This window comes from Dipodomys merriami, unplaced genomic scaffold (genome assembly GCF_024711535.1).
Source record: "Dipodomys merriami isolate MVZ:Mamm:240054 unplaced genomic scaffold, mDipMer1.0.p SCAF_1, whole genome shotgun sequence".
Classification (NCBI taxonomy): domain Eukaryota; kingdom Metazoa; phylum Chordata; class Mammalia; order Rodentia; family Heteromyidae; genus Dipodomys; species Dipodomys merriami.
The window spans coordinates 5,009,799-5,037,488 of record NW_027202270.1 but is presented as its reverse complement, the minus strand read 5'-3'; the positions used below and the strand labels follow the sequence as shown (position 1 = coordinate 5,037,488).

Genomic DNA, 27,690 nt, shown 5'->3' with positions numbered 1-27,690 from the left:
TCTGGGCTGGCTTTGAACTGCGATTCTCAGATCTCAGCCTCCTGCGTAGCTAGGATGACAGGCGGGAGCCACCGGTGCCCAGCTTGCCTGAAACATTGACACGTCTTGCTCCTACCCCAATTCTTCCTCTCTTTAAACCTAAAGCTCACATGCCTGTGGGGAAGACAGGCTGTACCCAGGTATGTGGGCACACCTGGGCCACAAAAGAACTCTCTTTTCTCTCCTCCTTGCCACCACTGATCTTCTGTGTTTGGCAGGTTGCGGTGGCCAGGCCTGACAGCGGAAGCTGCAGCCCCGGCCTAGAGCTCTGGTGGTGTGTGTAACCAACAAGGGCAAGGTCTTGAGGACCAGGGGAGGGAACTAAATAGGTGATGACTTAAAACTCACCATGGTGCTGAACATACCATTTGATCCCTTCCCCCAATGCACGAAAGAAAACTGAGACAATGAACAGCCCACACAGAGTCCTGGAGAGTGACTCTCCATGTCTCCTGTCGTGGGGACTAAAGTCCCTTGGTGAGGTCTAAACTTCAAAAGTGGCCTCAAGCTGGAAACTTTCCATAGGAAAAAAAATGGGCAGTAAATATTAACCCTAGGATCAATGGTTCTGTTTAAGTTCCAGACTTTGAGTCCCAATCGGCGAGGTCACACTCAGCGAGACGTGGCTCTCAGGAGGCTCTGGTTGCCCTGAGGTTCCCTACATAGACCACCTCCCCGCCCCGAGTTCAAGCCCTGCTTCCCACGATGGAGAAGTGGGCACTGAAGATACTGGTGGTGTTTTCCGTCGTACTGGACAGCCGGTTTTGCTCAGGTAAGGCACTCCGTGTCGGGGCTACCTCCTTGTAGTGATGGGCAGCCGTCCATCTTGTCCTGCCTTGCCCTGTGTCACCCCGGCCGCGTTCTGCGTGCAGGTTTCCCGGTGTATGATTACGACCCCTCCTTGCTGCGGGAAGCCCTCCGTGCCTCTGTGGCAGAGGTGAACTCGCAGGCCCTGAGTCCCTACCTGTTCCGGGCATTCCGAAATTCGTTAAAAAGAGTAAGTTCGTGGGAAGCTCTGCCTGTTCCTCACACGTTCCTTTGTCCATGGGTTAAACAGACTTTAAAAAAAAAATTTCTGGTTGGAAAACGTAATAGCCAGTTGTCTCACCTTAGACTTGGGCAGAGACCTGATCATGACTGTAATCTAGACGTTCTCAGAGCTCCTTTGGATTCTTCTACCTTGTTCCATCCTCTGACCTTGTCCTGTCCTGTTCTGTTCCTCTGCGCTCTGCTTTTGGACCTAAAAGCCCTCAGTGCCACTGCAGCCCAGCTGTGTTCCATTAAGAACTGTTCTTGCACGGAAGTGAGCCTCCTTTCAAATTCACTAATTCTGTTCCCAATACTTAGAGGACCTAAATATAGGCTTTGGAGCCAAAGAAACCCTCCTTCCTTTGTCAAATGGATGCTATTCTGTCTCCTGATAGCCTGGGGACCTGGGAAAGGGACATGTCCTTGCGTTTCAATGACTAAGTCTATCAGAGGAGAGGGGGAAAATGTAGAAATGTCCTTTCCAGGCAAAGAGAGCCACCGAGACATTCTTTTTCTCCATGCTGTGCCCCAGGTAATTTCTCTGCCTAGTTATCATCTTAATGGGTCTCTCAGGGAGGAGGGAACAGCAAGGCCTCCAAGCCAATTCAGGTGAAGGGGGGGGGGTTCTGAAAAGGTGCCAGGCTCAGGGGGACAGAATGGAGCCTGGCCAGGCGCCCTGGCAGCCGCTCCCTGCCTGCTCTCTCTTCCAGCCTCCTCTGCAGCTCAGCTCAGCTCAGCTTGCTTCCAGCTACTCTGTAGAGCACGCAGGCATGGGTGCCCAGCCCCGGGCTCCGCATAGGCCTTGGTTATCTTTATTTTTTTCCCCCAAATTAAAATTCATTCTATAACCCTACTTAACAATTTGTTCCTTATAATACATTATTTCCATATCAACAAATCCATATAGCATTGTGGAGGGTACATAGTGTTTCCTTTCAGTGATCCAAGTCAGAAAAAAATCTGCCCCCTCTCCCCCGCCGAATATATGTGGAAACCCTGATTTATCGGACAATGTACCAAAGATGTTACAGGAAATTTAGGGCAGCTTGCATCTGGCAAGGGAGAATTCAAGCCAGACTCAAATATAAAGATGATAGGGACTTTATTTTTCAGAAGAGAACTGTGGCAGAGAAAGAGAGCATGTAGCACGGACGTGCTTCAGGAAGACAGGGCTTCCGCCATCCGGCCATCTTGTACTGTCTTTGGTTACAGAGCTTGGCCCCGAGCTAAACAGGGAGGAGTGGAGGGATTGAAGAATTGCTTTCTGATTGGTGGCTTTCTGTTTCCTATAGGTCATGGCCCCAAAGGCAGAGTGCCCTTCCTTGTTTTCTCCTTTTTGTCCTTACTTCCCACGGGTCTTTACATCCTCATTCTTTTGTAGCCTCTTGCCCTGATTTCTGTTGTCCAGCTTGTTTGGGTTTGTTAGCTTTATCAGGTTTGGTTCTGTCAGCTTTCCTATGAAATTGTAACCAAAGGGCAGCACACTTGGAAGCGAGGTGTGTGGCTTGCAGGTTGGAGGAGGCTCTCTACAGCCTGCAAGTCTGGCTCTTCTATTCAGATTCCGGGTCAAGCTGCATTCACCAGATGCAAGTCTGGCTCTTCTATTCAGATTCCGGGTCAAGCTGCATTCACCAGATGCAAGTCTGGCTCTTCTATTCAGATTCGGGGTCAAGCTGCATTCACCAGATGCAAGTCTGGCTCTTCTATTCAGATTCCGGGGTCAAGCTGCATTCACCAGACTTCTTTGGTTTCCTGTGATATTTCTTCCTCTCGGGCGTGTTTCACATGTTGCTTTGCATTCTCATATCTTCCCAAACACCCTCCAGGAACCCCAGGGTCTCTCCATCTTCGTAGACAGGGAGATAGGATGGAGGTACCCCAGGAAGCAGAGTCCCCAGGAAAGAGCAGAGTGGGAACGGTGTGATTCATAGGAGAACCGAGCAGGAGACATGGCCTCTTTAATATAAACAAAATCAGAAGCTAAATAATAAGATGGAATGGAGGAATAATAAGGTAAAAAAGTAACTCACACCTGATAAGTCATAACACCTTTGTGTCTTCAGCCTTCCCCAACTTGTCAGGAAGTCTGGAACATTCCACTGGGGTCTCACGCTTGGGTCATGTAAATTTAGCCACAGGTCTGATCTGCTCACACAAGGGCTTAGATGTTCTCTATAAAACCACATGCACAGTTGGGGCTGGTGGTTCACATCTGTAATCCTAGCTACTCAGGAGGCTGAGATCTGAGGATCACAGTTCAAAGCCAGCCTACACAGGGAAATCTGTGAGTCTTTTTTTTTTTTGTCCTCAGCTCTTCAGCTCAAGGCTAGTGCTCTACCACTTGCCACAGCGCCACTTCCGACTTTTTTTTTCTGCTTATGTGGTGCTGAGGAATCGAACGCAGGGCCTCATGCCTGCAAGGCAAGCGCTCTACCACTGAGCCACCTTCCCAGCCCATGTGAGTCTTTTATCTCCAATTAACCACTAGAAAACCAGAAGTGTCACTGTGGCTCAAAGTGGTAGATGCTAGCTTTGAGCAAAAGAGCTCAGAGACAGTGCCCAAGCCCCAAATACAAGTGCCATTACCATCACCACCAACAGCAACAACAAAGAAAAACACATGTGCATTTCACTTGATTACTTCGTTCAGGAATTATTAAATGATGGAGGGTTTGTGTAGGAAAACGGTACTTAGAAATTCATACAGTTGATTCCTGCTACTCGTGGTAGTGCCGTTGTATAAAATCTCCATCAGTACTGAGTTTGCCAATACTGGAACATGGCTTCTAGTGGAAATGTAGATTAGGTTTCTATGAGCCTTGCCTTGCAACCCTTTTGGGAGCCCATCAGTACATAACCTCGTCTGTATGGGCTCCTGATGTCATGTATAGTTCATGTTCATTAACAAGAGCCCACTGCCCTGGGCCCTGGAATGCCTCCCTAAACCATGCCTACGCACACCGGTGTTTCCTCCCTAAGACATACCAGTCTCTTGCTCTTAAAAATACTGGGTGGGGGGCTGGAAAAGTGGCTCAGTGGTTAAGTTCTTGCCTTGCATGCATGAGGCCCTGGATTCGATTCCTCAACACCACATAAACAGAAAAAGTTGGAAGTGGTGCTGTGGCTCAAGTGATAGAGTGCTAGCTGAGCATGCAAACTGACCACGCCAGAGGCTCTGAGTTCCAATCCTAAAACATGTGCCTTGGTTGTTAATTTTGGAGTTACAAATAGAGTTTAGGGAGTGAGCAAATTCACAAGTGTGAAACCCATGGATACTGAGGATGAGTTCTCAAAGAATTTAGGAGCCATCCTGGCTTTACTTATACACTCTTGCACCTGCCTCCGCCTTCCCATCCTCTTTCCTCTTCTTCCTCCCTTTCTTCTTTCCTTCTTCCTCCCTCCTCCTATTTATCCCTTTCCTTCCTTCTTCCTTCCTTCCCTCCTTCCCTCCTTCCCTCCTTCCCTCCTTCCTTCCTTCCTTCCTTCCTTCCTTCCTTCCTTCCTGCCTTCCTTCCTTCCTGCCTTCCTTCCTTCTTTCCTTCCTGCCTTCCTTCCTCCCTCCCTCCCTCCCTCCCTCCTTCCCTCCTTCCCTCCTTCCTGCCTTCCTGCCTTTCTGCCTCCCTCCCTCCCTCCCTCCCTCCCTCCCTCCCTCCCTCCCTCCCTCCCTCCCTCCCTCCCTCCCTCTTATTTTCCTATCTTCCTTCCCCCTTCCTTTCTTGTTTTGAAGCAGGATGTTGTTATATAGCCCAGGCTGGCCTTGAACTCATCATTTCCCTCCCTCCCCAGCCCCTTTCCCACCCCCAAGTACAGGATTGCAGGTGTGTACCTTCATACTTGGCTTCCTCGATTTCAGTTTTGTCAATAATGAACAAATTTAGTAAATCATGTTTTCTCCCTGGTCTTTAGAATGAGCACACACTACCAGATGATGGCCTAGGTAAGCGCCAGCATTCCCAGTGGGTGATTCCATAGATGGTTTTTCCCTGGGCAGAGAGAATCCTGTCTAGCCTATGGACTTCAGATCATACATATATACATACTGTTGTGGACTGATGCTTTGTTTTGGAGCAGGTCAATATCCTGGATGAGGACAGCTTGATTATGAATTTAGAGTTCAGTGTTCGAGAAACAACGTGCCTGAGAGACAGTGGAGAAGACCCCTCTGCCTGTGCCTTCCAGAGGGGCTACTACCTGGTAAGGGTGATGGAAGACTTCCCCACTCCAGAAAGTTCCTTGAGGAAGGGCCACCTTTTCCCCTGGCCAAGAGTGGGTCTGAGCTCTAAGAAGCCTGGCTGTTGGGGGTTGGGGTTCAGCCACATGCGGTGTGGTCACTTCGGTCTGCGGTGGGGGAGAGGGGAGGGTTTGTGGGGGTGGGACTCCATGGGAGTTGAGGACTTCGGTTCTTGAGCTGTGGAATCTGTGGTCCTAAATGATCTAGAAAATTCCCCCATCTCTGTGTTTCCTGATCTTTAACATGGGGCTGAGTTTGCATTGAGGAAAGTGAAGACAAAGAGACCTCTAGCAAAGAAAATTCCAGACACACTTCAGCTTTTGTTATGAGTGGATGTGACTGTGACCGGTGGTCCCCTCATGTCACGTGATCTTGCCGCTGAGTCTCTCCGGTAGTTGGTCCTCCACGGGTTCCTCAGCATGGGATGAGAGCAGGGTGTGTCATTTGGTGGCCCTGTGGGCAGGAATCCCTTCCCATCGGGCAACCCCACCAAGCTGACTTTGCCTTCCACCATCTTGGCATTCAGATGTTCAACTTCTGAAGGTCTCCTTTCCCTTGAGAGGATCATCTTGTCATTTGTTTCATGGAACTTTTCACCATGGATCTGTCCTACCAAGGACCGAAGCGTCACCGACATTGGCTTTTAAAATCCCAGGCCCAGGTCCCACGGGCTTGGCACCACTTCGGGGAAGCTCGCGGGGCTCCTAAGAGATATGCACATGCCTCATGGTTCTGCTTAGTTCCTGAGGAAAAGTTGTTTGGGGAGCGTCGAGATGTCGTTGTGAGCTTGTGTTTCCTTTCCGCATCACTTTGTCAGGGGTCCTGCCCAATTAGCTGCAGAGGCTACAAACGCTCCTGTAAGTGCAGACTCAACCCATTGTGTCGTCCTTTCTAGCCAACAGCCTGGTGCAGGAGCACCGTGCAGCTGTCTGCACAGCAGGTGCGGGACGCGTGGGCTCACTGCCGCTGGGCCTCCACATCCGAGTCCAACAGCAGCGAGGAGGTAGGACCCGGGGCTCGGCCCCTTACTGCAGCCTTTCTAAGGCTCAAAGCCCAGGGATGTGACGGGGCAGTCACAGCATCACCTGGGGACGGGCTCAGCACTGCTGCATTCACAGCTGGATTCTCACAGGGAGACCCATGACGTCATTTCTCCCATCTCCTCCTTTCCCAGCCGGTTGGTCTATTCTATTCAGTCTCTTCCCCATCCCCTTCCCCACTCCTTCTCCTCCCTCCCCTCCTCCTAACACTCTCTTCCTCCTCCTCCTTTTCCTCCTCCTCCTCCTCATTCTTTTCTTCTTCTTCTTCTCCTTCTCCTTCTCTTCTTGCTGCTCCTGCTCCTGCTCCTGCTCCTCCTCCTCCTTCACCTCCTTTTACTTTTTCTTCTTCTTTTCTGGTCATGGGGCTTGAACTCTGGGCCTGGGTGCTGTCCGTCAGCTCTTCAGCTCAAGGCTAGCGCTCTACCACTTGAGCCACAGCGCCACTTCCAGTGTTCTGGTGGTTTATTGGAGATAAGAGTCTCATAGGCTTTCCTGCCTCAGCTGGCTTTGAACCGCGATCCTCAGATCTCAGCCTCCTGAATAGCTAGGATGACAGGCATGAGCCACCTCTTGTCTTCTTTCTTTTCTGATTTCTCCTTCTTCCTTCCCTGCAACTTGGGACATGATTTTAAAGCAACAATTAGCAAATCCACAGAGTTTTAAATCTAAATATGCTGTTTAGTGGAGAGAAGGGGAATGTTTTCTTGTTCAAAACTATTTGTTCAAAATTATTCATTAGCTCTGCAGCCTAAGTTGAAGTACTTGTTCTTCACATCAAGATCTGAAGCTTCTCCATCTATTAGAGGTAATAAAAAAGTCGCCTCTTGGTCACTGGGAACACTGAGCGTATTGATGGACACACACCGCCGCTCCTGTGTCTGGAATGTAATAGATGCTCAGTTAATGGCCAAATCCTTTTTCTCTCTGCTTGCACTGGCAATGATTTGCCTTGGCACACTGAATTAATCATATAAATTTCTGGCTTGAAATCGTATTACAGAATTATCTCACCCCTTTTCTTGCTAGACTGTTTATCTCCTGAAAGTATGTTTTTATTGGTCTAGGACAAGTTTTTGACTACTATGAGGAGTTGCATGGTTTTCTGGATACTATATGGACCTCTTTGTATTAGAGAAGCTAATGGAAATTTCCTAGAGAGAAGCCCCTAAAATTCATCTAAACTTAGTTCACGTGCAAGTTTATAAACTGTTTCTGCTTCTGGTCTACAACATTTGGAAATATATTCTGAGTCACTGAAAGCTTTAGCTTCTGTGTCCTTCCTTCTTTCCTGCCTGCCTGCCTTCCTTCCTTCCTTCCTTCCTTCCTTCCTTCCTTCCTTCCTTCCTTCCTTCCTTCCTGCCTTCCTGCCTTCCTGCCTTCCTTCCTTCCTTCCTTCCTGCCTTCCTTCCTTCTTGCCTTCCTTCCTGCCTTCCTGCCTTCCTGCCTTCCTGCCTTCCTCCCTCCCTCCCTCCTTCCTTTCATTCTTCCTTCCTCCCTCCCTCCCTCTCCACTCTTTCCTTCCTCCCTCCTCCCTTGTTCTTTCCTTTCCTCCCTCCCTTCAATCTGTCCCTTCCTCCTTCTCTCCTTCCCTCCCTCTCTTCTTTCTTTCATTTTTGTTTTGCGACAGTCTTTCTGTATAACCCAAGCTGCCTCAAGCCCACAATCCTCCTTTCACAGTTTTGAGAATGCTGGCATTACAGGTCTGTGCCACCCTGACAGTCTTACACACACATGTTGGATACCATACATAGTTATTTACTATAACACATAATCCTAACTTCACTAAATCACAGTGTTATCAGAGTCCTCCAGATGGCGTTATCAGGTTCTCCTTCTTGTCTTCCATGTCTCCTGAGTGCTGCTCTCTATATTTCTTTAGATGATTTTTGGGGATATGGCCAGATCCTACAGATGGAGGAATTATCTCCTGGGTAAGTCGAAATTTCTTCTCTATTTTCTTTTCTTTGTCTTGAATAACATCATATATTTATTTGGTAGTGATTTGTCTATTCACTTGTTTATTTATTTAGCAGTTCTGGGATTTGAACTCAGGGCCTTGTGCTTTCTAGACACAGCACTCTACCACTGAGCCCTGCTCCCAGGCCTGTTAAGGAGTCATTCAAACTTAGAAATACCTAAATATAGCCTTTCCATTATTACAGCCAAATGACACAGAGTAACCATTTTGTTTTGCTTTTGTCCCTTTCTTATCACTACGTATTAATGCTGCAACTATTCATGTATTCATGTCCACAGAGCTTTCAGGCTCATGATTCAGTTTGATGATGAGTAGGCCAGGCCTTGGGCAAGTGTGTGTGCTCCTGGTGGTTCTCTAAGTCACAGGCTCCGGCAATGCATAGCTGGGAGACTCAGGGCACCACCTTATCTGTGTGGTTGGGCTGAACTCTGCAGGGCCCAGCCACGCAGGGAGAGCCAAACGCCTCTCTAGGTATCTGTGTTGTGGGATTAAGACATCTACTTTGGGCTGGGAAGGTGGCTCAGTGGTAGAGTGCTTGCCTCGCTTGCATGAGGCCCTGGGTTTGATTCCTCAGCACCACATAAACAGAAAAACCTGGAAATGGTGCTGTGGCTCAAGTGGTAGAGCGCTAGCCTTGAGCTGAAGAGCTGAGGGACAGTGCCCAGGCCCAGAGTTCAGCCCCCATGACCACCACCACCACCACCACCACCACCACCACCACCACCAAAAATCTACTTTTCCACCTCTTTATATGATCTCTGATTTGAAATGGGACGGGGTTAACTTTCTTTGTCTTAGGAGCTATTTTTTTCACATGTTTGTGGTGACTTTTCCTATTAGTGCTGATGATAGCAAAACCTATTTCCTGGTCTCCTGCTGTTTCTTTGCTTAAGAAGCATATTTGTGGCACTGATGACACAATCACAGAACATTCTGGAAGTAAAGAGGGGGTTTTACTCTGAAGGCTGTTACTGTGTTACAGATCGCATTCCTGACGAGCCCCGAAGTGAGCAGTCCTACCACCGGTCTCTTGGTGAGTGGTCTGTTTTCATCCCTAGGTGACCATCAGGCCTATCAGCCACTGCACAATGGTCAAGCCCTGAAGGATGAGATAGTTCTAGTGAGAGGAAAAAAGCACGGCAAGGTGTGAACTTGCCTTGCAAATGGTTGAAAAGGTGACTGACTCTTAGACCCCCATTCCCTCAGAAGGTACCAGCAACCCAAATACCAAGTCCAGCACAGGAGGTCAGCATTGACCTTGTCCCCAGGCCCCACTCTGAGCATCTCCCGAGTGACCCACATTGAGCCTTGCGGCCAGACTGGCCCTCACTGCTAGGTAAGTGGTGAAGCTAGCCCTTCAGACCCTGCCTGGCTAAGACCCTTCCCCTCATCCCGTCTGCACCCCGGCTCCATAAACCAGGTGTGTCCTTTGCTTATCTATGCAAAGGGATGAAGAGCAGGTCAGGGCGCTCTGGGGCGTGTGTCAGGTGCTTGCCCGGTGTAACGCTTAGCTCGAAGGCCCCACAGCCTTCCCAGAGCCGGGGCCAGCGCTCTGTTCTCACCCGCTCTGCAGGCCTGGTGAGCCTCTGCACTTTGCTCAAGGCCTCGTTACTGGGAGGGGACTTTGCTGCAGGCTGACAGTGGCCAAGGCAGGACCTTAAACAGATCTGTCACATCTACAGATGTGCATTTTCTAGGCAGCTCCCCAGAGCATTGTAGCATTCACTCTGGGCTCTGAGCTCCCGATTCCCATGAATCACCCAGATGTGAACACCTCAGGGAGCCCAGAGTCTGGTTTTCTCCCTTGGGCCTAATTTATTTGAAGTCCTAGAGATATACCTGAAACTGAATTGTTAAAAGGACCCAAGTTCATTCTTCTAGATTGTCACTTTAGGGGACTATACAGTTGATCACGGTGACACCATTCTTTGCTCATTTCTTTGGGGATTGTTTTCAGAATCTACGGCCTATTCTTTTGTATGTCTGCTGTGGTAGGACGTAGTGACCCTTGGATTGGAGTCTGAAAATAGCCAACAGTTGTTTGGAATTAAATGCCATTAATAAGATGAATAACCACAATGGTGAAGCAGCTATCTATTGTTGTATGTCAACAAATCCCCAAACACAGAGACTGAAAACAGCAAGCACATATTATCTCACTGCTGCTGGGGGTCAAGGGCCCAAGAACAACTTAATGGGATGGTTCTGGCTGCAGAGGAGCTGTTGTCCGTGGGAGCTGGCTGGGGTCCCAGAAAGCATGGTCTTCATATGGAGAAGTTTCCTCATGGACGGTTGGGCTGAGGGGTCAGGGTTTTGTCATGGGGGCATTTTGATAAGGTTGTGTGAATCTCCTTAAAAAGTCACAACTGGGTTCCCCAGTGACAATGGAGACAGGGAGAGATACATGGAGAAGCCAAGAGAGACAGAGACAGAGACAGAGGGGACATTGCCCAAGTGTGAAGTCACAGCCTTTCAGAACTTAACATTAATTGGATCCTGAAGGTGACAAATTATCTCACAGCTCACACAGACCGCCTGGTCATGTAGGAGGGGACAACCGAGGACTGTGACACCAGGGGGCCACCTTGGAGGCCTTTGCACTGGACAGATTTCACCTGAGATGAAAAATACTGCACAGAGAGAAATGAGCACGGCCAACCCTTTGATATGGCTCGGAAAAGATTTCTAAGCCGCTTTCTAACCACCTTTGGGGTCTTGAGAGCATCTTGAGTGCAGCTGCCTTGGGGAAGGCTTTGAATGTGACAATTTAATTTACTTCAACAAATGTGTGTGACAAGCATGGGGCAGATCCCCTGAACTGAAAGAGAAATGTGACAGTCCCTGCCCTCGAGGGACGGCAGCGTGGCTGGGACGAGGCGCGGGGGTGACGCGGGTGGGGAGCAATCCGCTGCGGGCTCTGTGGTGGGTGGCGGCTCCGCTGAGGACAGGAAGTGTGTGAGAAGGCGGAGGCCGGTGACACGGGCCTTCTCTAGATTGTGCTGGCCGCAGCCCTTCTCACTCAACTTATTTATACTCGGCCCACGTTGTCTCAAATCATTGTGTGACTGACAGAGCCTCTGCCCCCTCTGCCACCTTTAGAGATCATGAGAAGGGGTTCTCTTCCTGGAAATCGAAGGGACCTGAACCGCAGGCACAGAGCAAGAATGAACGCTGGCTTTGAGTGACGGCCTGGAGGTAAGGGAATAAATGCACAGACTATGTGAACCTGGGGGTAGAAGGTAGTCCATGCAACTGGAATCTTGAAGACACTGTAAGATGCAACCAAAGACCCACTATCTTTCTATTCCCACCTGTCTCCCTCGGTTCCCGGACCCCAGTTGTACCTTCAGTCTCAAGAACTCCCAGGTCTTTCCCCCCACACCTCTATTGCTGCCGCTGATATGGTTGGGTTTCTCCACCCCAGGAGCAAAACAGCCAATGACAAACAGACCAACCCCTTCCTAGGACCCAGCCTCATTCACCCCAGCACCTGCCCTTGCTCCATTCTTCCTTCCAGGCCCAGCTCTGGGACTGTTCTGTGTCCTCCCATCTGGCTGCTGCTTCTGCCGTTTTCATTCAAGTACTGGTGGCCATCGGTACCGTCGCCTCCTGAGCCCCGTGCTTCCCCGTTCTCTACATTTCTGTGTCATCTCTCTCTTGGTGGTCACCCTCACTGATGTGTGGTCGTCAGACACCTCCAGCTCTCTCCCAAGGTCCCCACGTCGGCTTCCCGGCAGTGGGACAGCTGCATCCACAGGCCCCTGATGTCCAGCTAGCTTCCTGCCAAGTTCCCTTTTTGCTTCATTTGTGACACTTCCATCCACTGAACTTTCTCAACCTACAAAATCTTGGGGGGGGTCTCCCTGACTTTCCTTCAGTCTTCCTCTTCCCCTGGTACCCACAGGCAGCTGAGCTGGTTTGTGTAAGTCTGCTTTTTTCCCTGGCATCTCCCACCATTTCCATACATCACTGTTGGATCATGCATGGCATGCTCGTCTCGGATCCTGAGTCTACTGTCTGTGTTGCGTGCTGTTCTCAGTATACCTTAGAACACAGGGGAACCTTCCTCACCTAAGCCTCTGCGCTGGCTTCACTCTGCTCTGGCTTCAGGCACTGGGCCACACAAGAATGGCTTTCCTGTTTCCCCACAGAGCTGGGGAGCTGGGAGCTGAGCCCTGGCGATCACTCACACGCAGGGCCATGAAGTCCCACCCAGTACAGAAACCCCCATTTCCTAGGCACTGGAGCATTCTTGAGGACAATCAAGCAGCACAGGAACATGATGATGACACAGTTGACAGGAATCTTAGGGTGCAAGGCCTTAGGTCGACTCAGTTCACAGCCGCGCTCACACACACACACGCACACACTCACGAGGGACTGAGGGAGCTTGAGCGTGCACACGCTTGACAGTATATTTAGTGTGACATCCTGTCGGCATAAAGCGGGGACATGTGAAACATTCCAGCGAGGATCTCGCTTGTCTTGCTGATCCAGCACTGCCCAGGTCTCTGATCCCATCTTCCCAGGGCTCCCTGGCCTCCCGAGGTCAGCATGACTGACCGTCAGCCCGGTGCCCACGACCTCTGCCAGTTCATCCTTCCCAGTTCTGCCTCCTCCTCACTCAGAGCCCAGCTCTACCATCACTTCCCCTGGCCATCGCAGACACGCTGGTGTCCCTCTGGGGCCTCCTGGAGCCATCAGCCCAGTGTGAGCAGGGGTGTGCCTCTGTGCCCCGCAGACTCTTCCACATTCCCCACGGCAGGCTCAGGGTGCTCCCACGGCCTGTGCCCCGCCCAGAGTTCCACGCGTGCCCCAGGCCACGCCGTCCATCTGCCTGTGATAAATATCTTTGGAGGAGATGATGCCATCTTTCACTTTGGGCTCTTGAGAGGCTTTTACCCCAAAAAAGAAAGCCGAGCATCACATAATTAATTTTTAGCCACTTAGAATTTGGAAGAAGTCAACTGTCATTTTACTGAAATAGAAGAAAACCTCACCCGTGCGGCTGTCTTGCATGAAAGATGCAAATGGTAGATTTTTTTCTTTTTAATCTATGGTGCACTCTAAAAATAAAATATATAATATATATAAAAAAACTCAGCTTCATCCTGGGACCAAGAAACTACTCATTATGAAGAGACACTCATCATATTCCTTTTATATACATGTAAACTAATCTCTCTCTCTTTTTGCCATCTAGCAGCATCTGGGGAGAAAGCTAGAGGGGTGGTAGAAGTCTCTTCTTTTTACATATTTGTTTATTTTTATTAAGAAGTTGTACCAAGAGGCTTTCTACTCCAGAGGTCAGGGTATGTGAACCATGACCGTTGATCAATGCTAATCCTTTCTTTGTTCTTCATCTTTCCCCTCCCAGCCCTGCCCTCACGCTCTGTAGTTTAGGTTGTACATAATATACCTTGAATATAATGACTGCCTTTTCTCCCCCTCCCTCCCTCCATTCCTTCCCCCTTGTTCCCCTCAACATATTTCAGCTTCCTGGTATTCGTTTAGATAAACCGTTCCTTGGTTATTCAGAAGTCACACCTCTGGACTCCTCCCCTAAGTATAACATCCTTTAGCCAATTTGTGTTCGTATGTATAGAACTCTGTATATATTATCATGTATGACTGTATTTTAGATTTAACTTCCACATAGGAGAGAAAAACACATGCTTGTCTCTCTGAGCCTGGCCTAGTTTACTAAAGCATGATTTGTTTTAGATTCCACCCATTTCCCTGCATATGACATAATTATTATTCGTTTTGATAGATGAGTAAAATTCCACTGTGTATATGTACCATATTTTTCTTGATCCATTCATCCTCTGTAGGACTCTGGTCTGTTTCCATAACTTGGCAATCATGAATAGTGCAGGAATGAACATTGATGTGCAAGTGTTTTTTCTTTTTAAACAGATTCTGACTTGTAATAATATTCTGGGTAGATGCCCAAGGGTGGTCTGGCTGGACCATAGGGTAGCTCTATCTTTAGTTTTTTGAGGAATCTTCAAACCACCAGGAAGGGCAGAATTCTTAATGCATTGACTGTGTTTTGTATAATGAATAATTACCTTGAGCGTGCTTATCTACATGCATGGCTATATAAACGCATCACATGACTGTTTAATAATTATCTTGAAGTGGAAGTACAAAGGAGCTGCCGTTTAACAAAGCAGTTTATGAATGCAGTCTGTCTTGATCAGTGTTGATTTTTTAAGCTTTTTAATTTTATAATTTTAAAAACTATCTTTAGCTAGCTGTACAAAGCGGTTTCATTTCCCACATATCAGTTTATGAGTACAGTGCATCGAATGTTACCCTTTCCGTCATTCTCGCCATCACGTGATTTCTACAAAGAAACCGATTACCTAAAATAGGTGCCTTTAAAAGCAGCACAGACTGAAGACTGGCCCCGCAGTGCCGGTCTAGTGTTGGCTTTGACGGTCCTCCTAGTTATGTCTCTGGCCTATAGCACCCTGGGCTTCCAGTTCCCGGAAGCAGTGGACTGAGGCTGGCAGGACCAGCACCAGAGGGCTGGGTGAGGAGGCAGGTCCGGTGGGGACTGGACTCGGCAGGCCTTGTTCTGAGCTTGCTCGGTCTCCTACAACAGCAATCTAGCCCTGTGGCCTCTCGGGGCTGCTTATTATGTTTTGCTTATTTTGGTTTCCGCTAGGCCATGAGCTCCTTGTATTTGCCTTACCATATTATCATTTTAGTTTAATAATGAGTATTTTATTAATATGTCTCTATTAAACGATGGACAACAGCATTCTTATAAATTTCATATCATTAAGGACAGCCTAATGTACTCATTCAGTATATGAAGGAGAGAATCAGTGCCTGACCAAAAGCCAGATTACTATTCTCAAATTGTGAGTAACATTTTTCTTGAGGGGAGGCTCTTTGAGGGCTGTTACTGGGCTTCATTTGTCATGGAATTCCAGAGGGGGCATTGGCCACATCTGTAGGGTTTGAGTAAGACTTGCTCTAATGTAACAGGCATTATTCTCTGTTGCTAGAAAGTGGTTTAACATATGAGGGGATAGTGAAATGTCATATATTTAATAAAAATCTTTTTATCACTTACCTCTAAAATAGGAAATATAAAAATTGGGATCCAACTGTTTGACAGTCCTACATATCCTTTGGGGGGGGTCCAGTCATGGGGCCTGAACACTGGGGCTGGGCGCTGTCCCTGAGCTCTTCAGCTCAAGGCTAGCACTCTACCACTTGAGCCACAGCGCCACTTCTGGCTTTTTTCTTTTTGCTTATGTGGTGCTGAGGAATCAAACCCAGGGTCTCAGGCATGCAAGGCAAGCGCTCTACCACTGAGCCACCTTCCCAGCCCCTAGTCCTACATTTTCTTGATGTACCACTGAGCCACCTTCCCAGCCCCTAGTCCTACATTTTCTTGATGTACCACTGAGCCACCTTCCCAGACCCTGGTCCTACATTTTCTTGATGTTTGTGGCTGAAACATTAGAAGATCAGTTTTATATGGCCAGGAGACCTTCATTACCTGAAACATTACAATGTTTCCTCCTAATGCTACAATGTTGAGTCGGGTGGAATTCTCCTCCTCCTTCCTGCGACCTCCTCCTTTCCCCCTTCTCTTTCTTCTCCTCCTTTACCCTCCTTCCTCCTCTTTCTAGGGTCCTACACACTTGTGAGGTAGGTACTTTACCACTTGAGCCACATCCCCATCCCCTTTTTTACTTAGTTATTTTTCAGATAAAGGTTTACATTTCTGTCTTGGACTAGCCTTGGACCCTAAAATCCTCCTACCTACTGCCTGCCTGCGGTACAGCTGCGGTTCCAGCTCTGAGCTATCATTCCCAGCCCCCAGTTCCTGCGGGATTCTTACACTCTGTCCAAATGCAGCAAAGGGAGAGATTCTGATTGAGGCCTTGGGTGGAAAGTCAGTCCTGTGATTTCTCGACTGATTTAATGAGTGCTCATCAGATGTTGGCTCTCATAACCCTCCAGTGTGCCTGGGCCCTGTGTATGCCTTTCACACGCATTGTCTCATGCCAGTCATGGGGCAATCCGCACGCAGGCTCTCTTTTACCTCTGTTTCACAGATGAGCTGGGGAGGTTCTTTGAGGTCCCTGCTCATCAGGAATGTTGGGATTAAGCGTTAGCTCCCATGCCTTCTGCCAAAGCCCCTCTTTACCTTTTCCTCCATCCTCACATTACCATGTTTACAAAATAGCACAAGAGGGCCAAGCACTCAAGGATGATTTATGTAGGAAACATTTGTAGGTGGGGTAGAGCGAGCTCTATGCTTGCCAACTAGAGACAGAGAGGAGGAGGAAATGCAGCCTCAGCCCCCTGGGAGGGCTGGTCCCCGACACCTGGGCCACCTCTGTGGGTTCCCTCAGTAATTTTAGTGTCCGGGATGAGCTCATGAGTGAAAACTTCATGTTGTACTCTCCCCTGACCACCCACCCATTCAAGGGAGCCAAACCTCCCAAGAAGATCTGAAAGACCAAAGCTCTGCCGCAGAAACCTGACCACGGGCTGCTGTTGATGCATGCTGCGCTCTGACACCCAGTCATTCCGCACTCATGTCGATTAGCTCACCAAGTACAGTTGCTTCTCATGATTTGCATTAATTATGGTCTATAAATGTTCCAGACACAGGCTCGGTAAATACTGAACCCATTGTTCCTACGGGGAAGGTAAGTGCGGTGCCTTTGAGCTTCTGGTCACAACAGTTCCTGCAACGGCCTCCTTTTCTGCGCGTCTCTTTATGAGAGGCTTAACAAACACATTTGTTCATTCATTGCTGCTGAACACAGGCCAACAGTTTAACTCATGCCGCCACGAAGGTTATCTAACACGGGCGTTTTCTCCACCTGCACCAGCCCTCTTACACTTAGAAACACGCGACAGTGTTGTATTCGAGAGTCATTTTAGACAACAACGAAACCATGGGCAAAAGGCACAAAAATGCAAAAAGCACGGCACTATATAGACCTGGGTAAGGATGATTGTTTGTAGCATGGGAAGTGAAACAAGGATTCAGAATGTTGCCTGGTGTGTTTTCTGTGTGGGGTGTGTGCACAGGACAGCTGAGGTTCCCCCTCAGTCTGTGCATATTCTAGAATAAGCATGGGCAGTGATTTGGAGATATGGATAAGTATCTGTGAGCAGGCGCATTCCCAAGTACAGAGCCCATGAGCAATGAGCGCTTGTACCTAGTGTATCCCTCGCTTGTTCATGTCTCTTGTTCCTGACTCCTCATCCATCCTCTCCCTGTGCACTGATCCCTGACTGCTTGGTAACCACCCTTGCTGCCTGCCCACCGCTGCCATCCACCCCTTTCCATGCTGAACCTCGTGGCCATGTTGCATGCTGGTAATTAACCCTTTCCTGAGCTCTCCTTGCCATTCAGATTTTGTCTTCCTTCACTGGCTCTCCTCTCTGGCCAAGCTGTCTTCCTGTTCTTCCCAACCCTCTTCCTACTGCTCTTCGCTCTGCAGTCTGAACCCTGGTTCCCATCAGCTCAATCCCCGCCCTCCGCTCCCAGTGACCCCGGCACCCCCAGGCCTTTGAGAACTCTTGTCTGGGTGGATTCTTCTGTCTGCTGACGTGAACAGGCTTGAGTCAAACAACATGACTGACACCTGCATCGGAACATGCCACTCCAAACTCCAAATGGAATTCTTCCCTTGGAGGCTCGCCTCCTACAGTCTACTCGTTTTTCTGGTTGCCAGGCGTGAGACAGATGTGTCTCAGCCCTCCTCCCCTCCCCCACACAGCATCGGGCTGTGCAGCGCCTTTCCTCTGAAATGGGCCATGGCTCTGCCCTCCTTCCACGCTGTCTGCCCAGCCCTGGCCTCGTTGTCTCTACCTTGGTGTGTTCTATACCTTCTTCCCCGTTTCATCTTGCTTCCCTCCAAAGCACCATTCCTAGAGCTGCCAACACAAAACCTGGCTAGCTCCAGGATCCTGCTCCTGGAAGGTGGAGTCTCCACTCCCAGATAATTTGGTCCATGAGCAATCGGTTGCCACCCCCGGGGTGTGCTTCCTGCCCGCACCCCAGCTTCAGGGCCTGCTTCTTCTTGCCTCCTGACTCAGGTGATAGCCTTCCCTGGTGGACTGTCCTCCCCAGGGAAGAGTGGATCCCACCTTTACCACCAGGCTTCACTGTTGGAGCTCCATATCCATGGTTCCCCCCCCCCCCACCACACACATACACATACAAGTGCTGCTCACCCTCCTCGCCAGGAGTAAATTTCCCCAGGACTTCCTGACACTGGAATATCTGGTACCATATTTGCTATGCTGTACTCCAGCTATGTCTGCCTTCTCCATGAGTTTGTGGGTGATTCTCCTCTCCTCTCCTCTCCTCTCCTCCTCTCCTTTCCTCTCTTCCCTTCTCCTTTCCTCTCCCCCTCCCCCTCTCTCCTCCCATTTCCTCTTCCTCTCCTTCTGTCTCCCTTTCCCTTTTCTCTCTTTCTCTCCATTCCTTCCTTCCTTCCTTCCTTCCTTCCTTCCTTCCTTCCTTCCTTCCTTCCTTCCTTCCTTCTTTCTTTCCTACCTTCTTTCTTTTCTTCTTTATTTCTTCCTTTCTTCTTTCTTCCTGTCAAGATTATATCTTTTTGATCTTTGTAATCCCCAGCAAAATGCTTCATATACTCTGATTTTTTTGAACAGATTGATTAGTGAGCAATTGAACATTCCCAGCCCCACACTCTTGGATGACCACAACAACAGCCAGCCTACTGGCTTGGTTGCTTCCTTCTTCCTTCTACCTGCATACCACAAGCACTTCCTTCAGCCAGCCTGAGTCCCAGCGCCTGGCCAGAGCTTCTCCTTGGGACTCTGGTGGTTTCCTTATTGAGTGTTGACTTTCCCTTCTAGTGCTTGTCTCTGTGTTCCCCTGACTCTATCATTGCTTCTTCCTGTAGGCGTCTCTCATTTTCTTATTCCAGGAGCTAGGTGCTTGAGTAGTTGCCAGGGTCTCTGGTGCCATCTTGGGTCTGTTTTTGAACATTGTCCAGGGATCTTGGGCCCTGGGCAGGAATGTGGATGTATGTATCATATTATAATCTGTCTTTCCTTCTCTCTTTTAGCAGCAAATGGCATGGAGGGAAGAGAAGGTCCAATGGAGAAAGATGCTTTATGGAGTGTGTAATTTTTTCTCTTGATCATCCCCAGCCTATAATAAAACTCTTCCTTTTCTCCAAGACTCTTTCATTGACCAATTTTATAGAGAATAAACTTACCTATCTGATTTTTTAGGTGACAGACTAATGGCATGAAAAGACTAGGTATTAGCTAAGGATTTGGGGAGTTAAGTTAAAGTGACTGTGTTGAGAGAGTTTTAGGTTAATTGACAATGGTTACAAAATCCTTGTTATTAAAAAGAGAAACCAACCAGGCTCTGGTGGCTTATACCTGTAATCCTAGCTACTCAGGAGGCTGAGATCTGAGGATTGCATTTCAAAGCCAGCCCAGGCAGGGAAGTCTATGAGACTCTTATCTCCAATATTTTTACTCTTTTCCATTTTTCAAACTATCAATTCTCTCTTTCTCCTTTTTTCTTTGATGAACATATTCCCATCAGGCATAAGTAGCAGGAAAATGGTAAGCATCTTTGTCTTGTTCCATACTTTTAACCACATACTAGGAAACATTGTAGTATCATAGTATTCAGTACAATGCTGACTTCTGGTTTTCTGTAAGGAGCATCTGTCTTTGTAAGCATAAGATTTCATCTATTCTATTATAAAAAGTTTATATCAGGGGCTGGGAAGGTGGCTCAGTGGTAGAGCGCTTGCCTTGCATGCTCAAGGCCCTGGGTTCGATTCCTCAGCACCACATAAGCAAAAAGAAAAAAGCCGGAAGTGGCGCTGTGGCTCAAGTGGTAGAGCACTAGCCTTGAGCTGAAGAGCTGAGGGACAGTGCCCAGGCCCAGAGTTCAGACCCCACGACTGGACCCAAAAAAAAAAAAGTTTATATCATACCCATTTATTAAGCTTTGTCAAATGTATCAAGATAACAAAGTATGGTGAATAAATCCTACTAACAGATGATCACATTGGTATTGAACCATCTTTGCATTTTTGGAAGAACCACACTTGGTCATGATTCATATTTAAAAAAAAAATTGGTGGTGGTACAGGGTATTGAACTCAGGGCCTCATGCTCTTGCTTAGCTTTTCCTGCTCAAGACTGGTTCCCTGCCACTTGATCCACACCTCCAGTCCTGGTTTACAGCTATTTAAACATGCTTCTGTTTCATCTAGAATGCTTATATCCACATTTACAAGTGAAATTTATTTTTGTGTGATTTATCTGTGTGCTTTTGCTGGGTTTTGGAATCAATGTTATTAATCTACTGCTACCTTTGCAGTCTCTATGTGATAACTCCCCATGCTGTATCAACCTCCAACATCCTGCTCTAATCAAATAATCTTATCTTTAATATCTATGGAAGGCAGGTGAGTATTTTTTGTGGTCATGATATGATAATAATTACATATAAATTAAGTTACATATTAGTTAAACATTCTATACTTTGCAATCATTGAAATTACGTCTTTCTCAAATAATTGTACCAATAGGAACAATGACATTCAAGGCATGAGTTATCTGATCCTTCCTCAGCAGTGGACATTGGCCCATAAGAATGCCACAGACTGTGTGGTGGCAGGATTGTTTGACTTGTTCTGTAAACATATGTGTTGGGATGGTGTAAACTAATGCGACCACTGAGCACAGATTGATGCTCAGCAGCCCAGCCCTGATCGATGCAAAACTGGTTCTCTGTAGGCACCTGCCAACCTGCCAGGGTACAAACACAGTTGGTGGAGAAAGTAGGTTCCTTAGCTGTTGTCAGCAAAAACACATCCACATAGCTTGAGTGACCCATACATACTCCATACCTGCAACTGAGGCTTTGCTAAGAACAAGCAAGATCTAACTCCTTCGGGCCAGAATTTAGGCGAGGAGTTTTCTGTTAAACAAAGTGGCCAGATGCCTTTTTGTAGTTGCTGTTAGTGGACATAGCACACCTGTTTTCCCTCAAAGGGAGATGTTGTCACAATGCTGATCTTCCCTCCCAATGCTGACCTCTTCAGCAACCATGATATGAATCAAACAGTGGCAAACCTCTCCATTAAAATATCATTGTGAAAAAAAATTATCTTTGTGATACCGTGGGACTTGGAGTAGAAAAAAATCTCAGCTTTCTCCAGAGGTAGGTTTGACTGTACTCACCTGTCACAAGTGACTTTTTAACTACAAAACCAGTGGCATTAAGCCTGATGGTAGAGCATCAGGAAAGTACACATGGCTTTTACATCGTGTTTACTCTCCTGTCCTTTCACAGCTGGGGATTAAAATTTTTTCAGACCCCAAATATTTACTGTTCACCTCCCACACCCATCCCTGGAATGTCTCAGTGTGTCCTGACTTATTGCCAACATGTCATACACCATACTGTCTCTCCTTTGTCCAGGCTACCCTGTGGGGAAAAGTCACACTGTCCGTTCCCACCTCCTCCACGCTTCCTCAGCCCATATCAGTCAGTGCCCTTTTTTAAGTTGGGGAGAGAGCTTCTTAGGGCTTTCTGTTTTGTATTATTTTCCTTCTGTGTTGTTTTCTAGTTTGCATCCAGAGGTTTAATTTTGGTCGTGAGAATGGTTTTGTACACATTTGTACGGTGTCTCTTTTCTTCAGTGTCCACAAATAATACATGTAAGAGAAATGTGAAAGAAACAAATTAGGAATTTCTCTATAGGACGTGCCGTATGGCAGATGCCAAGCTCTAAACCATGAAAATAAAGTCAGATTTGCAAGCTTTTTGTCTTTAATGACAAGATTGGTCAACTCTGAGTTTTCCAGAACTACCCCTTTCTTTCTTTATTTTCTCAACACCTCTGTTACATCTGACTGCTGAGAAAGAGGGAGAACTTGAGTATGTGCTTCTTCTAGATGTTTGGCAGAGTGGGTTAAACTTTTTTGTGCCATTCCTGGGCCTAAGAAGCTGTCCCTGAGCCTCTTTGCTGAAGACTAGTATTCTACCACTTGAGCCATAGCACTACTTCTGGCTTTTGAGTGGTTATTTGGAGATAAAAGTCTCCTGTTCAGATTGGCTTTGAACTGTGGTTCTCAGATCTCAGCCTCCTGAGTAGCTAGTATTACAGGTGTGAGCCACCTGCACCAGGAAGAGTGGCTTAGTTTTTGAGATCTAACAAAGCCTGCAGGCAGTGTTCAGTGGTAAAGGACCCTGGTACAGTTACTATGCTATCAACCGTGATAGGACGCTACTGCAAATAGCAGTAGGGATCTTTGGCATTTACAAAATAACACAGACGTCAAGAACCAACAGTGATGTCTTGATCTGTCTGAGTGCTGTAACAAGTTACCACCAGAAAATAGCTTAAGCAATAGAGATTTATTTCTCATGCCAAAGAACTTGATTCCAGGTGAATAGTCCAATAGTGTGGAGAGTAAGCTCTGTTTCTTTCTCTTTCTTCCTTCCTTCCTTCCTTCCTTCCTTCCTTCCTTCCTTCCTTCCTTCCTTCCTTTCTTTCTTTCTTTCTTTCTTTCTCTTTCTTTCTTTCTTTCTTTCTTTCTTTCTTTCTTTCTTTCTTTCTTTCTTTTCTTTCTTTCTTTTTTCTTTCTTTCTTTCTTTCTTTCTTTCTTTCTTTCTTTCTTTCTTTCTTTCTTTCTTTCTTTCTTTCTTACTTTCTTTCTTTCTTTCTCTCTCTCTCTCTATTTCCCCCTCCCTCCCTCCCTTCCTCCCTCCCCCCTCCTCCTCCTCCTCCTTCTTCTTCCTTCTTTTTCCTTTTCCTCCTTCTTTTGGGTGGTACTACAGATTGAACTCACAACTTCTGTCTTCTACTTGAGTCATGCCTCCAGCCCCTTACTACATTGAGTATTTTGCATTAGGATCTTGTCTTACGCCTGGACCAACCTGGGCTGCACTGCTTCTACCTGTGCTTCACGCGGAGACAACAGCAAGTGCCACTACACCAGCCATGGGCTTCCCTCCCAGCTAGGACAATAGGTGTGCACCATTACACCGGGCCATTGAGTAGCATGGGGTCTCAAGCAGCTTTCTTCAGTGTTGTCCTTGAACAATGATCCTCTTTCTATGTTCCAAGCAGTTAAAATTACAGGCTTGGGCCACTAGCTGACACCTCCTTTTATAAGGACAGTTATCCCATCCTGGGGACCCCACCCTCATGACCATGTCTCAGAGCTATTTACCACCCATAAGCCTCACTGTCAAATGCCATAATATTAGGAATGAGGGCTTTAATAGACGAGTTGGGGAGGTGAGGAGCAGATGCGTTCATTTCAAAGCAGGCATTCATGATGCACTAAATACATCAGAGAGCTATTATACTCTCTACTGGTCCCAGCATTTTTGAGAGGTAGGCTCATATATCTGATGAATACTCACATTTTCTATCCAGGACTTTCTCATCTCCAGAACAAAAGACTATTTCTGCTACATCTCTGGACTCACAGTCTCTACAGTCCTGGTTCAATGCGCCAGCTCACCATCTCTACAGTCCTGGTTCAATGCGCCAGCTCACCATCTCTACAGTCCTGGTTCAATGCGCCAGCTCACCATCTCTACAGTCCTGGTTCAATGCGCCAGCTCACCCTGCAAAGCAATGGCTTCCCAGAGGAGGAGCGAGGTGTCCTGGAGTTACTGACATCAGAACCGAAGCCACCCAAACCTGCTCATTCTTTTTGACTTTCTAACCATATTTACAGTCTAGCAGTGAGTCATCAAGAGAAACCACTGGTCTAAAATCCTCATGGCTCCCCAATTTATATGTTTGAATTACATTTTCACCCCAAATCCACACCCCCTCTTCTTTCTTTGCTGCCATTGTCATCTTCACCTTCCACCTTGGAGGGTCTTCTGTGATGCCCCCGAGTGTGCCCCAAGGCTGATAGGTCCCTTGGGCTCGTCCCTCTCCACCCTTCCATTCTCAGGCTCTTGTGACATGGATCATGGAGTGGGGTACTGATATCTGCTTTAATTTCCAGGCTTTGCTTCCTTGGTACTATCCTCCTCCAATAACCAAGTCCTGCAAAGCACTGAACATTTATTTCCTGCTTTCTCTTAAGTCAGTATTAAAATGAGCTCAAAGTTTCCCTCTACAATCCTGTTGTTTTGTTCTGCTGCTTATGCCGGTATTTTTTTACTTCAAATTATCCAGCTTCATTTCTAAAGAACTGTTTGAATGTGACTATACCACTAGTTTGTGGTCATTTTTTCAATCAATAGTTTGCTTATGAAGAGGTTCGCTTTTGCTAACTGTTGTCCAGGAAGAAATCCCTTGTATACAAGAAGAGTTTACATTTTTCTGGCCCAGAATATAAGCAGCCTAGAGGTTACCACTCCTGTCTTAATAGTAAAAAGTAAAACAAAAAACAAAAAACAAAAAACCTGACATACTGAATAGCAACAACTTTCCTTAGATCTGTCAGAAAAACGAGCCACAAGGCAAACTGATACCTCCAAAATTAGAGAGACAAGCCAGCAGAGACAGAGAAGCACAACTTACCAGGGCAGAAAATCTGTGAAATAAAACCTCCTTGGAAGCCAATCTGGGATATAGAAACCTTAAAAAACCCTCTAGAGGTTCAAGGCCAACAGGTCTAAAAATAAAAAATTCCACAGGGACCTACTCATAAACATGGATGTGCCCCCCACTTCCAACCTACGCCAGGTCCGAAGAGCGAACGTCATATCTGCCTTTCCACAAAAAAATTACAAAGCATGCCGAAGGGACACACACACACACACACACACACACACACACACACACACACACACACACACACACACACACACACACACACACACACACACACACACACACACACACACACACACACACACACACACACCAGAACAAGTCAGATATGGCAGGGATGTTGAAGGTCAATTCTTGTCTTAGAGTTTTAGTCAGTTTTCTGTGCTGTAACAGAATCCCAAAGACTGGATAAGAGATAAATACTAGAAATGAATTTGGCTCATGGCTCTGGAGGCTGCAAAGCCCAAGACTGAAGGCCTGTGCTGATGAGGGCCTTCTTGCTGCATCACAGATGATCAAAGATATGACATGGCAAGAGTATGCAGAGAGAGGGTGAGGAGGTGGGCAGCCTCCATTCACAGCTAACTCGCTCCCATGGTAACTCACCCGATCTCAGTCTGTTCATGAAGGTGACATTCCAATGGCCCAATTACTTCCTGTAGGCCCCCTTCTCTCTGTATTTTTTTTTTTTTGGTCAGTCATGGGGCTTGAACTCGGCCTGGGCGCTGTCCCTCAGCTCTTCAGCTCAAGGTGAATGTTCTATCACTCAAGCCACAGTGCCACTTCAGGTTTTCTGAGTGGTTGATTGGAGATAAGAGTCTCATGGTCTTTCCTTCCCCGGGCTGGTTTTGAACCATGATTCGCAGATTTCAGCCTCCTGAGTAGCTTGGATTACAGGGGTGAGCCACCAGTGCCCAGCTAGGCTCCTCTCTTAATGCCATCACATTAGCTATGAAACTACAACATAAGATTTGGAGAAGCATTCACACCATCACAACTAGGAATCTGTGTGTGTGTGTGTGTGTGTGTGTGTGTGTGTGTGTGTGTGTGTGTGTGTGTATGATTAATATACTTAAGGTTATAAAGGATTAATGAAAACAAATAGCACATAAGAACAGCTGGATAACATAATCAGTAGAAATTCTAAGGAAAAACAAAAAGGAAATATTGGAGATGAAAAACACTATGATAGAAACAAAGAATGTCTTTGATGTGCTCAATAGTAGTCTGTAAACTCTGAAGAATCTCCGAGCCTGAGAATAAATTAAAAAGATACTTCTAAAATTGAAAAGCAAAGAACCAAAACAGAACAGAACAAAGTATCCCAGAACTGTGGGACAACTATTAAAGGCATGGCATATGTGTAGTGAGAATACAAAAGGAAAAGGAAGAGTAAGGGAACAAAGCAATATGTGGAGCAGGCTTAACTCCAACTTAATGAGGAACCACAGGTACATCAGCCAAGATACACACCACATACAAATACAACTAGTCAGACCACATTCAAAATTCGGAAATCAAGATTACTCAGGCTTAGATTTGGAATGTCTCCCAAAGCAGATGTGTGAAAGACTTTTCCCGGCTTGTGGAGCTTAGTGGGGGGGTCTGGTGGGAGGCCTTAGGTCATTGGGAGTGACCCCTTGATGTTGACAGAGGGACCCCAGTTCTGTCCTTTTCCCCACTTCTCTTCCTAGTCATAGATGGCTAGCTTTGCTCTGTCGTGTGTTTCTGTTATGATACAGGACCCAACACAGCAGGGCTCGCTGAGACTGAAACCTCCACAGCTCTAGCCAAAAGAAGCCTGGGCTCTTCATTTGTTGTGAACACAGGGTTTGTTTGTTGTGGTTGTTGTTTTACAGTAATGGGAAGCTGGCTCTTACAAAGATAAAGAGAAATAATCTTGAAAGACCTTAGAGGGGGGAAACATTTTATGATGAGAAATATATTTGACTTCTAAGAAACCACTCAACCAGATGAAGAGAGAAAGGGTGGGAGAACGCAGTCAAAATATTCACTGTATATATGTAGAATGGAACTGGGAAAATTGAGGGTATGGGCGGACTGGGAGAGGTGGGGGAGGACGATAAAGGGTGACGATGATCAAGATTTACTGTGCTCCTAAACTTACATGTGGAATTGAAATCCCTCTTACACCTCTAAAAGATAATAAGACACTAAAGTTAAATGGCAGACCCATGGGTCACACAGCAACTCCACAGCATAGCAGAGAACTTTCCAGATCTTCCCTAAAGTGGCTACAAGAAAATATAGTTGGTGCCCAGTGCACGTAGGTGAAAAGTAAAACTCTTTTTCTGTTCCCTAAGACAGACTGAAAAAAGAGGAAAGAAACTACACAGGCAAGAAAAGAACAAAATGAAATACGTGAAATGTAAGGAGAAAAACATGAATCTCAAGTTCTAAATTCTGTATCCCATGAAACTATCTTCCAAAAGTCAAAGAGAAATAGATTTCCTTTGACAAAAATCGGTAAAATTTGTGGTTAGTTGTCCTGTCTTGTTAGAAGTGTTTCTTTTTTTTTTTTTTTTATAAAAGAGAAAGAAACGCTTTAGGTAAAAAATATAAGAATACTTAATGCAATGAGGAGCATTGGAAGAGAAATGATAAAACTAAAGTAAAAACCTATATTTTCTCATTTTAATTGATCTACAAGATAATAGTTTAGTCAAAATAATAGTAGAAGTATATTCTAATGTATGATGTATGTTTACATATAAGTGAAATGAATTCCAATAATAACAAGGAACAAGAATGAGAATTTAGGAATATTTTGCT

The 27,690-nt window shown here is 46.7% G+C and overlaps 1 protein-coding gene across 3 annotated transcripts; it reads left to right on the top strand.

The window, feature by feature from the left end:
- The first annotated feature begins 616 nt into the window (after nucleotides 1-616).
- Spp2 (secreted phosphoprotein 2) lies at nucleotides 617-19,510 on the top strand. 3 transcript variants are annotated; one of them, XM_070020891.1, is made up of 8 exons: nucleotides 617-811; nucleotides 912-1,036; nucleotides 5,140-5,262; nucleotides 6,195-6,302; nucleotides 8,219-8,270; nucleotides 9,300-9,350; nucleotides 11,417-11,512; nucleotides 19,405-19,510. In XM_070020891.1, exons 1-7 carry the CDS (start codon nucleotides 745-747, stop codon nucleotides 11,500-11,502), a joined length of 612 nt encoding a protein of 203 aa, XP_069876992.1. In that variant the 5' UTR covers nucleotides 617-744; the 3' UTR covers nucleotides 11,503-11,512; nucleotides 19,405-19,510. The 3 variants fall into 3 exon arrangements, with proteins under 3 accessions (XP_069876992.1, XP_069876905.1, XP_069877082.1); XM_070020804.1 differs by having other exon boundaries at nucleotides 19,402-19,510; XM_070020981.1 differs by lacking the exon at nucleotides 6,195-6,302 and having other exon boundaries at nucleotides 19,402-19,510.
- The last annotated feature ends 8,180 nt before the right edge of the window (nucleotides 19,511-27,690 follow it).

Coding starts and splice junctions, on each gene's coding strand:
- Spp2 (XM_070020891.1), top strand. CDS start 745: ATGGAGAAGTGGGCACTGAAGATACTGGTGGTGTTTTCCGTCGTACTG. Junction 5,263..6,194: donor TCCAGAGGGGCTACTACCTG/GTAAGGGTGATG, acceptor CGTCCTTTCTAG/CCAACAGCCTGGTGCAGGAG. Junction 6,303..8,218: donor AGTCCAACAGCAGCGAGGAG/GTAGGACCCGGG, acceptor ATATTTCTTTAG/ATGATTTTTGGGGATATGGC.